The following is a 12,807-nucleotide window of genomic DNA, read 5'->3' as shown; positions in this document are numbered from 1 at the left end:
TGTGTATAATAATTTGGAACATGCATTTTGAGTGCAGTTTGAGTTTTTTATTTTTTTTAAAATATACTGTTATCATAGGCAGTTTGTACAAAAACCTTTCAATTGTACTCTAATAGTTATTTGACTGGAAAATTACAATGACTGCAATTCATATAGGTAATTTGGGAAAATCTGAGAAAATATTATTTGCATAATAATTTGGAACACAGTGTAAATAGAAAAAAATCAAGTATGACTTTCACAACTTAACTCCTTAAGGCAGGCATGTCCAAAGTCCGGCCCGCGGGCCATTTGCGGCCCGCGGTCCGGACTAATAAGGCCCCCAGGTATCCAGCAGCATGTACCTTGCGGCCGCTGCCGCTCTCGTCGCCACCGCCGCTCTCGTCGCCACCGCCGCAGGGAGAAGAGCCGAAATCTCGGACATCGCGAGATTTCGGCTTTCCTTCTCCCTGCGCCGGAGTACTGAGCGGCGGCAACCGGCCAGCCAAGATCTCGCGACGTGCGAGATCTCCAGCCCCCAGGGGTTGTAAGACGTTCAGAGGTCAGATAGGCTGAAGACCTCAGCTTAGTTGTGTAAAATTATATAAATAATATATATATTAAGTTATATATAAGTCCCTGCGCCACCTTACACCTCCAGAAAGGTTAGGCCAGCAGGGCTCTCACACAAGCTTGTGGTAGCAAGCTGTCATACCCTTCATTAACCCCTGACTGCCTGTCACTGTGCTATAATTCCATTATCTGATGTGCGACTGTTGCACAGCTTGCTATTCTCTGCCTGTGTTATAAAGCATATAGCAGTATCTTATTTTTGCTGTTCCACCCTCTGCGCCTTTTAATCTCTCCCCTTCTGGCCAATTTTTATAATGGCAACTACAAATAAGAAACGAAAAGTTGACAGTGAGGGCCGCCGCTTCCAGGACAAGTGGAAAGTAGAATATTTTTTCACTGAAATAAAGAATCACTGTGTTTGTCTGATATGCCAAGAGACCGTTGCTGTTTATAAAGAATTTAATGTCAAGCGACACTATCAGACGAGACATAGCACATACGACAAGCTAACAGGGCACGACCGAAGTGAAAAGTATAAGCAACTTGAAGCTGTTTTATTGTCACAACAGCGATTTTTTACAAGAGCCCGTGAGTCAAATGAAAATGCCACAAAGGCGAGCTATGAGGTGGCAGCGTTAATTGCTAAAAATTGCAAATCTTTTGCAGAGGGTGACTTTATCAAAGAATGTGTTATGAAAATGGTAGAGAATGTCTGTCCCGAGAAGAAGCAAGAGTTTTCCAACATTTGCCTGGCTCGTAACACTGTAGCACGGAGAATTGAAGAAATTTCATCGGATATTAAGAGACAGTTAATGTCAAAAGGAGCTGATTTTGACTTCTTTTCAATAGCCTGTGATGAAAGCACGGACCTATCTGACACGGCTCAGTTGCTGATTTTTTTAAGAGGGGTGGACGATGAAATGAATGTGACTGAAGAGCTACTTGACCTCCAGAGCCTCAAGGATCAAACAAGAGGGAAAGATTTATTTGATTCTGTTAGTTCTGCCATAGATGACATGAAACTGCCTTGGAACAAAGTTACTGGGATTATTACTGATGGGGCACCTGCCATGACTGGTGAACGAAGTGGATTATCAACCCTAATCTGTAACAAGGTGAGCGAAGAAGGAGGCAAAGCTATTAAACTTCATTGCATCATTCATCAACAAGTTCTCTGTGCTAAACATCTCCAATATGATCATGTTATGAAACCGGTACTAAAGACCATTAATTTTATCCGCTCTAAAGCCCTGTGCCACCGCCAGTTTAAACAGTTTCTACTGGATATCCAGGCTGAATATGAAGATGTTTCATATCATAACGATGTAAGATGGCTCAGTCGGGGGTCTGCACTGCAACGTTTCTACTCTCTCAGAAAGGAAATAGGAGAATTCTTGGAAACAAAGGGACAAACGATGCGAGAACTATCTGATCCAATTTGGCTGGCTGATTTGGGGTTTCTAGTCGACCTAACAAAGCATCTGAATGTACTGAACATGAATCTTCAGGGCAAAGATGCAGCGGTGAACCAACTTTATTCACACCTCAAAGCCTTTGGAACAAAGCTGCAACTTTTCCTAAGGCAGTTGTCACAAACACCGCCCAATACCATCCATTTTTCAGCGCTACAGGAAATAATTAACAGTTTTCCACAGGATGATATCCATGCGCAAATAAGCAGGTATGCAGCAGACATCACATCTCTGGCTGGGGAGTTTCAACGGCGCTTTCAAGATTTTGCAGCTATTGAAAAGGAGATCAGCATTTTCTCCTCTCCATTCTCTGTTGACCCCGACAATGCTCCTGATCAGTTGCAGCTCGAGCTCATTGAGCTACATTGTGACAGCGAGTTACGCAGTCGTCATCAACAGCTCTCTCTTGTTAACTTTTACCGCCAACTGGATAAGAGCCGGTTTCAAGAGATTCGAACATTGGCTAAGAAAACCCTGAGCTTGTTTGGATCAACATATTTGTGTGAGAAGACATTCTCTGTTATGAACTTTAACAAGAACCGCGTGAGGACAAGACTAAGTGACTCTCACCTGCGTGACATTTTGCGCATCAAAACCACGGCCATTGAACCAGACCTAGTCTATGTGCTGCAGTCCAGATCCCAGTTTCACCCTTCACATTAGTGCAGGCTAGTTTCTTTTTTTTAATTGAGATTAATATGTTGTAAAATCTCAATTAATGTCAGTTGGATAGACAGTTATATATTTGAACACATGTATACTTGCTGTTATGTTCCTGTTCACATTTTTTGAACTTATAAGTTGACAGACAACCTTACATTACTTTGTGTAATGTACTTTAAAATGTTCCTGAGATATCTCAGTTTCCTGTTTTTATTATATTAAAGGGGTTGTCCAAGTTCAGAACCCAGACATACCCCCTTTTTCACCCAGGCAGCCCCCCTGCCATGGGCATCAAAGCATCTCATGCTCCGATGTGCTCCCTTGCCCTGTGCTATTTACAATGACACACTGCCGGTAGGAGGCTTCACCGGCTCTAATGTGCAGGCTTTAGCGCTGCTCTAGCTGGTTTACTGGTGATAAAGCCCGCCCATCAGTGCCGGTGACGTCACTGGGCTTTCTGCCAGCCCCGTGGAGAGCCGGGTATGTCACTAGAACTCCAGAAAATGCCTTTCCTCTGCGCAATTTAGTGCAGGGCAAAAGTAGGACATTGGAGCATAAACTGCTTCGATGCTCAAGTCGGGGAGGGGCTTCCTGGGTGAGAATGGGGGTATGTCTGGGTTAACCCCTTTAAGGCAGATTGATTAAACACCTGTTTAGATTTGTCATCCAAGTCACAAAATAAAAAGTATGCCGTTTTCAATAAACTTTGCAAAAAAAGTTTATTTGCATTCATTTTAATGGTCCAAAGAATGTCAAGCAAAATGATCGGCCCTCGCACATGTTCACTTCATCAAATTTGGCACTCTTCGAAAAAAGTTTGGACACCCCTGCCTTAAGGACACATTTTTAACTCCTTAAGGACACATAACTCCTTATTGGACACATTTTTTCAAATCTGACATGTGTCACTCTATGTGGCAATTAATCAGTGCGCTCCGTCTCAACATTTCCCAGTGATTTTGAGATAAAGTATGTCACAAAAAAAACTATGATTGTGGTACATTTAGGTCGACAAGTTTTACCTTTATTTATAAAAATATCACAAATTTGTCAAAAATGTAAACAATGTTTAAGTTGTAGATTGCTGTAGACACTCAGGCTGCACACGATCCGGAGCCACTGCGGGTTTGACGCTGCAGACTTATGCAGGGTCAAACCCACAGTGGTCAGATATTACAGCATAGTGGATGGGACTTGTAGAAATCCCATGCCCACTATGCGTCTGCGGATCACCCGCGGAAACTGACACGCGGTGCGTCTTTCCAGACCGCAGCATGTCAATTTCTCAGGCAGGTCCGCATGCGGGCTTTCCTCATAGACCTAAGCCCTATGGGAAAAGTCCGCATGTGAAAAAAAAAAATGGTCGCCGCTCATTTGATTAAAATGAGCGGAAGCCACAGGCCCAGACACATCGTGGGCACATAGCCTCAAGAGCAGGGTTGTCATTATTGCCTTAGTTATTGTATTATTTTTAAACTATGTTACTTATGACTGTTGTATATGAACCTCTGAATTGTAAAGTGCTGCGGAATATGTTGGCGCTATATAAAGATTATTATTATCATAAAAATGTTTCAATTTTCAAACTTTTAATATTTCTACCTAAAATCTTCTGAACAGGCCTATATAGCTGCATGACTCTATGGTCTTTAACTGGCCTTGGATTGCTACGGCAAGCATCAAGAGCACATAATCATGATCCCAAAGTGCTGATTGGGTTAAAGAGGGAGCCTCCATGCTCTGTTAACCATCTATATGCCACTCATTATTGACAGCAACATTTAGGGGTTAAACGGCCATGATTGATGCCAACACCGATTGTGCCTAATGAAGCTATAGTGTATAGCCAACAGCTGCTGGCATTTTAACCCATCGGAGGATGCTATTCTCTTATGTCAGCAAAAACAAAGGCGTATTGGTGGTCATTAAGGAGTTAAAATAATATATGTATGCCCTTAAGACAAACTATCAGTGTTTTATTTATTGTGTTCACCGTGCAGGTTCAATGACTCCACAATTTTATAGTCCGGGTTGTTAGGGACAAGATGATACCAATTACCTGTAGTTTATGATTTTATTATTGTACTCAAAGGATTTTGATGAAAAAAAATACATATTGTCATTGTCACAGCTGACCGCCACTGTGGTGTGGGAGCTCAGCTTCAGGTGTCCCCTGCTGTGTCGTGAAAGGTGTCAGATCGGACTAATGGCCGCTGTCACCAGTGGAATTGGGATTCGGAGCCCATTTTGGTGGAGTCGGAATTGGTATAAAATGGACCAACTAAGACTCCTAAAATATATAATAAATTGGGTACAGTAGTTCAATGCAGTTTGTGAGGAATATTTTTTCATAAGAATTTGGGAAAGTTATGAAATGTCCTACAAATGTCTGTCCTATTCCTGATCTAAGAGTCTAGACTTTTAGCTGAGATTAATCTGTGCTACAGTAAATTTATCACTCAAAAGGGGTGTTCCCATCTCCAAGATCCTATCCCAATATGTAGTAGGTGTAATAATAATAATATTCGCAAATACCTCCAATTAGAAATGTAATATAGTTTTTCTGATTCACTATGTCTCTTTCCTCATGTGCAGGCATTGCAGAACCTTAGGTATCCATGGTTATGACCACTAGCAACTAACTGTCACTTTATCAGTGGTCGTAACCATGGATACCTAAGGTCCTGCAATGCCTGCACATGAGGAAAGAGACATAGCCAATCAGAAAAACTTTACTACATTTCTAATTTGAGGCATTTGCTAATTATTATTATGATTATTACACCTGCTATATATTGGGATAGGATCTTGGAGATGGCAATACCCCTTTAAACATGAGCCATGTATGAGGGAGTCAAAGTCGTGGAAATTGAGGAGTCGGAGGTTTGGCTTACCGACTCAACAGCCCTGGGTGTCACCATGGTGCTCAAGAGGTTTTCCTACTAAGCTATGTGATGTAACTCAAGTACCCCCTGATCTCTAAATTAAGGGGTCTGTAAAGCAAGTTAAAGGGAACGTGTCAGTAAACTGTCACCAATGCGTTGTTAGTGGTGCAATGTGCATCACTAACACATTTTTTTTCATTAAAATTGGCGCTATAATCACATTCCAAAAGCACTTTATAGAGTTATACCATACCTGCTCGTTTAGTCATAGGGTTGTGATTCATTGCGTTCAGTCACCACCCACTAAATTTGAATGATGTTCCCGGGGTTGCGCCAACATCACTCAAATCCGCTTTGAAATCCCACGCTTGCGCAGTGTGCATTGTAGAGCCGCGCTTCCGCTAAATATGACATGACAGGTTCCCTTTAAGGGTTATCTTCTCTCTATGAGAAAGTGGATAACTTACTGATTACTGGGGTCTGACCAATGGGACCCCTTGTGATCATGAGAACGGGACAGTGAGCTCCTCCCTGCAGAGCCCCATCTTGGATGGAGTAGAGATGCTCTCGCTTGGCCGCTGCCCTATTCATTGTCCATGGGGCTGCCGGCATTAGCTAAGTGTAGGGATCAGCCTTCTCCTGGGTTCCATAGACAGAGGATTTAGCAGAAGGCGAGGATGGCCAGCTCCAAGCCATCAAAGATGGGGACCGCAGAGCCAAGCCTCCAGATCAATAAGGATCTCAGCAGTCGGACCCCCGCGATCAGTAAGGGATAATTACTATCTTGGGGGAAAAGCTCCTGGTGCCCCCTTATGTAGCTGATCGGACGGTGGGTGGGCACTGGCACCTTCGCCAGGCTTGGGGTCCAGCCTCTACCCCCGGTATTGGCACAGTATCCTACCATTTCTGCACTGCCATGATGTGCCCCAGTGCCCCCACTACTGTAGATAATGGCATCGCCGGTCTCCTCCACCAGCACAGCCATGACAGCGCAGGGCACTCACTGCCGAAGCCTTTGGCCTGTCTGAGCAGCACGTCCTCCGCCTCCTCCGGTGCCGTGCCTTCGAGCTCTGTGCCCTCTGTCTTCTCCGTACTTGCGGATTCCTCGCCCGTGTCTTGTATCGGTTGACTCTTTTCTTCCATAGACTGTGGCTCTGATTCTGGGTCCAAGCCCAGCCAGCTTCCCAGGCCACGAAACATACTGGAGTCCGCTCACAGCCCCCCGGTGCTGACACTAGGCAGTTACCGACGAGTAACTCCTTGTTGTTACCGTTTACCGTCAAAACTTCCTCGTTTCTACCTTCTACGTCACCAGCAGCCTGTCCAACCAATAGCAACATCGCTGTAAATCACGTGACAATGCCGGAGCAGTCTACAAAACAGCTCTAACCATCCAATCATTGAGCTTTAGCCCTGACCACGCCCACACACCGCCCTCTTGTTTGCAGTCCTGTCACATGCGCGTTGCCTCCAGTGCAGTTTTGTACGCATGCGCAGAGGTCAAACGTCAGGCATTGTAAGGAGAATCAGTGATTCCAGGAACTAGCGATAACAAAATATTACAAGACTTCGGCTATGTGCCCACGATGCAGAAATGAAGCAGAAAATTTCTGCAGCATTTCTGCATCTCCCTGGCAGAAAAAACGCATACAGATTGTGCATGCGTTTTTCCTGCAGAATACATGCGGATCCACATGCGGGTTCACATGCGTTTCCGCATGCAGATTGACAAGCGCTTTCCAGGCGATAGCATCACTTGGAAAGTGCTTGACAACTAGGTCACACTGTATAAATCCATGCAAACAGCATGGATTTATACAGTGTGAACCGTAAAAATGAAAACAAATAAAGCTATACTCACCCCCGAGGCCCCGGTGTGGCTGCAGCGCTCGTTCCTGTCTGGTTCCCGGCTGCCGGCATATCGCGACACAGAGCGGTGAAGGGCCTGCGGTCACATGACTGTGACGTCACCGAAGGTCCTTCAGCGCTGCTGGCATTCAGAGAGAAGCCGCCGGACAGGTGAGTATAAACTTTATTTGTTATTTTATTCTTTTTTTACAGGTACAATGGTACCCAGGTCTGGATGAGAGTCTCCTCTCCTCCAGAACTGGGTACCATCCGCACATAGAGACGCATAGAAGCCGCTTGTAAAAATGTACAGTCGTGGTTTCTATGCGTCTCAATGCAAGTCAATGGCGGGAGTTCCGCTGCGCTACCGCAAAATTAAATGACATGCTGCGGATTTTTGTACGTAGCATAAACGCTGCGGAAAAATCCGCAGCATGTGCATAGAACATGCGGAATCCCCTTGGGGACCATGGGGTGCGGATTACCTAGCGTTTTACAAGCGTTTCCGCTGCGGAAATTCCGCAGCATAAACACTACGTGGGCACACAGCCTTAGTCTGTGTGCCCACGATGCGTTTTTCAAGCGTTTATGCTGCAGAATTTCCGCTGAGTGCCCACAATGCGTTTTTCAAGCGTTTATGCTGCGGAATTTCCACAGCATAAGCGCTTCAAAAACGCTTGGTAATCCGCCCCACATGGTCCCCAATGACAAGCCGCACTGTCAATGCCCATGCTGCGGATTTTTCCGCAGCGTTTATGCTGCGCTCATAAATCCGCAGCATGTCCATTAATTTTGCGGAAGCGCTGCGTAATCGCCGCCATTGACTTGCATTGAGATGCATATAATCCGTGTCTGTACATTTGTACTCACGGATTATATGCGTTTCAATGTGCGGATGGTACCCAGTTCTGGAAGTGAGGAGACTCTCATCCAGACCTGGGTACCGTTGTACCTGTAAAAAAAAGAATAAAAAATAAAGATTATATTCACCTACCGACGGCCCCCGGTCTCCTTCCCTGTGCTTGTGGGCAGGACTGAAGGACCTGCGGTGATGTCACAGTCATGTGACCGCAGGCCCTTTAGTGCAGTGTCCCGCAATCAGCTGGAAGCCAGGAAGGAGTGCAGAAACACACGCCGGGCCATCGGAGGGTAAGTATAGGTTTATTTTTTTATTTTTAAACATTCTTTACAGTCACACTATATAAATCCATGCTGGTTGCATGGATTTATATAGTGTGACCTAGTTGTCAAGCACTTTCCAAGTGATGCTAAAATCGCCTGGAAAGCGCTTGACAACCCGCATGCGGAAATGCATGTGAATAAGCTTCAAATCCGCATGTATTTGGCAGGAAAAACGCATGCACAATCTGCATGCTTTTTTTCTGCCAGGGAGATGCAGAAATGCTGCAGAAATTTTCTGCTTCATTTCTGCATCGTGGGCACATAGCCTAAACGCTTGGTAAACCTTCCCCCATGGTCTCCAATGCAATTCCGCTCTTTCAATGCCTATGCTGCGTATTTTTCCGCAACGTTTATGCTGCGCTCAAAAATCCGCAGCATGTCCATTAATTTTGCGGACACGCAGCGTAATCGCCGCCATTGACTTGCATTAGAACGCGCCAATTCCGCAAGGCTGCATCTGTACTTGCGTAATTGGCGTGTTCTAATGTGAGACTCTCCTCCAGAGCTGGGTACCATAGAATCTGTAAAAAAAAAGAAATTTAAATAAAAAATAAAGTTAATGCTCATCTTCCGGTGTCTTCCCGGTTTTTTGTCCACGCCGTCCGGTCTCTTGCAATGCCTGCGCTGTTGTGAAGGACCAACCTTGACGTCACTGAGTCATGTGACCCATCACATGACTCAATGACGTCACCGCAGGTCCTTCACACCACCGCGAGCATTGCAAGAGACCGGACGCAGCAGAGATGACACCAGAAGGTGAGTATAAACTTTTTTTTTTTTTTTTTACCATTCTTATCCTTTTTTTAACTATTACTTGGTCACACTATATAAATCCATGCCGGTTGCATGGATTTATATAGTGTGAACAAGTTGTCAAGCACTTTTCCAAGTGACACAGAGGTACTGCACCTCACCCTGAGGTGTGGTGTCTCCCTTCTCTCAAGTAAGGCGGGAGTGCTGCACGGAACCCCAAACACCTGCATCCAACACTACACTACTCCAGGCCGGCTGGAGGGGCAAAATGCAGAGCGCAGCTGCCGAGCCCTGACCCTGGCTGGAGTGGGGGGAACCCAAAGGTAGGGGGAACCAGTAGTGGGTGTGGGTGGAGGAAGTAGTTAGAGGGAGCACTTTAGTAGGAGTATAAAATAGGGAAGCCATCTTAGGGTGGCAGTTCAGTAGTAGGGTCAGTTCTAGGGAGCAGTTCAGAAGAACAGCTCAGGACAGTTCAGAAGAACAGTCCGGGAGCAGAGTCTCATTAGGAGATCTGCTCCACAGTTAGGGCCAAATCAGGAGGCCCAGGTGGGGAGCAGGGAGTAGGCTCCGTTCTACAGAAAGGATCCCAGAGGGTACGGCGCGTGCAGGATGGAACCCGTACGCCCCACATCTGTCAGAAGACAGAGGGATCGCAGCCGCATTCTAGTCCCCTGAGGGTCAAGCAAGTCTGTGTAACTCTGACGGACAGGAGGGACTTCAGAGTACCTGAACAGGACTGAGAGTGGGCAGCGCAGAGCAGGAGGGAGAAAGACCAGAGTGAAGACGGTCAAAATTAGGAGCACGAGAAAGTGGGGTTCTGAAAGGTATTCCCAAATTGCCTGAGGAAGGATTGAACCCCTGGCCGGTGAATGCAGCGCGACGCGGGAGGCCTTCACCTGTATAGTGCACCTGTGAAGTGTCTTAAGAACTGTGAGTAAAATCTTGGATGACTGCACTGCACTGCCTCCGTCCATTCTTCATCGGCGCCATCGTTCCCCCTGCACCACAACGCCCAGCGCAACCCACTATCTACAACTACACTGCCCTGAGGCCTGCTCCACCTGTGGGCAGCCATTCCATCACAAGCTGCCCTAACATCTGCCTCAGAGGACTGGTGCAGCGCTAGTGATCCTCACCAGACACCACAGGTGGCGTCACAAACTCTCTCAAATCCCCTATATCCCCCTTTTTACTGACCGCCCTGGGTCACGGACCGGGCCAGCCACCTTGATATCCCCCGGCAACCAGAGGCCCGGCTGCCGAATACCCCACAGCCCTGGGGGCGCGTCATATATATTTATTTTTTATTTTATTCTTTTTTTTACAGCTTTTTTAATGGTACCTGGGTGTGGCGGAGAGTCACCTGTCCTCCACACCCGGGTACCATCCGCACATTAGAATGCGCCAATTACGCAAGTACAGATGCAGTCTTGCGGAATTGGCGCGTTCTAATTCAAGTCAATGGCGGCGAAAACGCAGCACTTCCGCAAAATAATTGGTAATGCTGCGGATTTTTCCGCAGCGGAAATTTCCGCACCATGTGCACAGCACATGCGGATTATCATTGGGGGACATGGCAGGCCTTCTACCATGCGTTTTTAAAGCGTTTCTGCAGCGTTTTTGCTGCTGCAGAAACGCTTAAAAAACGCATCGTGGGCACACAGCCTTACACAAGGCATGCAATAGGACCAGATATAAAGTGAGAAATTACCAGTCAGCACATATACACTGTAATTACATGCTGAACTGTAGAATCAGACATCTCATAATTACCTTGTTAGGATATGTTCACATGCAGCGTTTTTGAAAACTTTTTTTGGATGCATTTTTATCAAATTAAAAGCTGCTTTTTACAGTACCAGCAAAGGCTATCAGATTTCAGCCAAAAAATGAATTCAGCCTGACCGCTTCCCATAGCAGAGATTGATAGTCTCACTGCTCTTATAGACAAGAATCCTGTTCTATATTTTCTCTACATATAATAGATGTCTTGTTACAGTTAGGGAACGTTCAGACAAACCTCCGTGCTCAAAACTACACTGGCTAATGCAAATCAACGCGGTAGTTCACATGAACATTTTTACACGCGGACTGATGGTCTGCGAGAAGAAAATCGCAGCATGCGCTACTTCCATCCATATCGGAGTCATTATGGGGCGTAAACATCGGATCACATACGGGTCACCATGTCTATATATATATAGTCAAATACAGATGCCATACCCATGTACATACAGATGCAACAACGTACACACGGGAGGCCAAACGGATGAAAAATCATTTTTTTCTGCATGTAAAATGGATGATTTTGCATTCACTCGTGTGAAACCGGACATAAAATCATCAGTTTTTCATCCTGATAAACCTGATGTTTTTACATCTATAATGTGCTTCATTTTTTTATGTCCGAAAATTACATCCGTATGTCCATTCTTTAAGTCTGTATGCCATCCATGTGTCTATTTCATACATCCTTATGCAATCCATATGTCCATCCATACAAATTATTAATAAAGGTAAATACACTAAATAAATAAATGCAAGACAAATAATAAATAAATGGTAAATGCAAGACATACATAATCTGTGTGATCCGTTTTTTAAGCATCCATTGACTTATAATGGATGAGTCTGATCCAGCATATGGGCCAAAGTAGTGCATCTTAAAGGGATTATCCACTACTAAGACAACCCCTTCTTGAACTAAATGTTTGGCCCTGATAAAATAAAAAACCTATACTCACCTCCCGTGCTGGCGCCATTCCAGTGGTGTCAGCACTCGCAGTCCCGGGGCTGTGATGCGGGGAAATGACACGTGGTGCCCAACGCCCAATCAGCGCTGTCGTCAATGTCCCTGCCCTCGGACATTTTGAACTGGAAGAGCAAGTCAGAGATCAGCTGCAGCCTGGACTTCCTCTTCATGTACAATTTCGTATGAAGGCAGAGACAGTGACGCCAGCGCTGATTGGCTGCCGGGTACCACGTGTCATTCCACCGCATCAGAGCTCCGGGACCGCGAGAGCTGACAACCTCTTTAATAATTGTAATGCGTCTGTAAAAAATGCAAGACATACATAATCTGTGTGATCCGTTTTTTAAGCATCCATTGACTTATAATGGATGAGTCTGATCCAGCATATGGGCTGTGATTTGTGGAAAATCTTCACTGACTTGCATCGTTCCTTGTGCTGTTTGTCAGCTACCTGTGTTGCGTACAGACAGCACATGGACGTTTAATATGCTGATCTGAACGAGCTCTTTGGGCATATCCACATGGAACTGCAGATTTTCTGCCCTGGAAAATCCAGTGCAGTCTAACGTGGCAAAAACCACAACAAATTTTGACATTTTTCATATATACGGCAGCTGCAGAACTGCTGTGGATTTGTGGAGAAAATCTGTACCATGAACTGACCTGCTTTGGATTGAAAATCCGCACTGGAGGTCAGGTT

General features: G+C 45.4%; 1 protein-coding gene across 1 annotated transcript in view; it reads right to left on the bottom strand.

Annotated features, from left to right (window-relative positions):
- The window catches only part of SYAP1 (synapse associated protein 1), a 37,371-nt gene extending 30,441 nt beyond the window's left edge, over positions 1-6,930 (bottom strand). The window contains exon 1 of the mRNA XM_073665414.1: positions 6,577-6,930. Within this exon, the coding sequence (XP_073521515.1) occupies positions 6,577-6,772 (196 nt within the window). The 5' untranslated portion in view covers positions 6,773-6,930. The remainder of the gene's footprint in view (positions 1-6,576) is intronic.
- Positions 6,931-12,807: the final 5,877 nt, after the last annotated feature.

The sequence above is a fragment of the Phyllobates terribilis genome, unplaced genomic scaffold (genome assembly GCF_046119375.1).
Source record: "Phyllobates terribilis strain yellow unplaced genomic scaffold, ASM4611937v1 Scaffold_2__4_contigs__length_985480577, whole genome shotgun sequence".
NCBI classification, from domain to species: domain Eukaryota; kingdom Metazoa; phylum Chordata; class Amphibia; order Anura; family Dendrobatidae; genus Phyllobates; species Phyllobates terribilis.
This window is presented reverse-complemented; position numbering and strand designations above follow the sequence as displayed.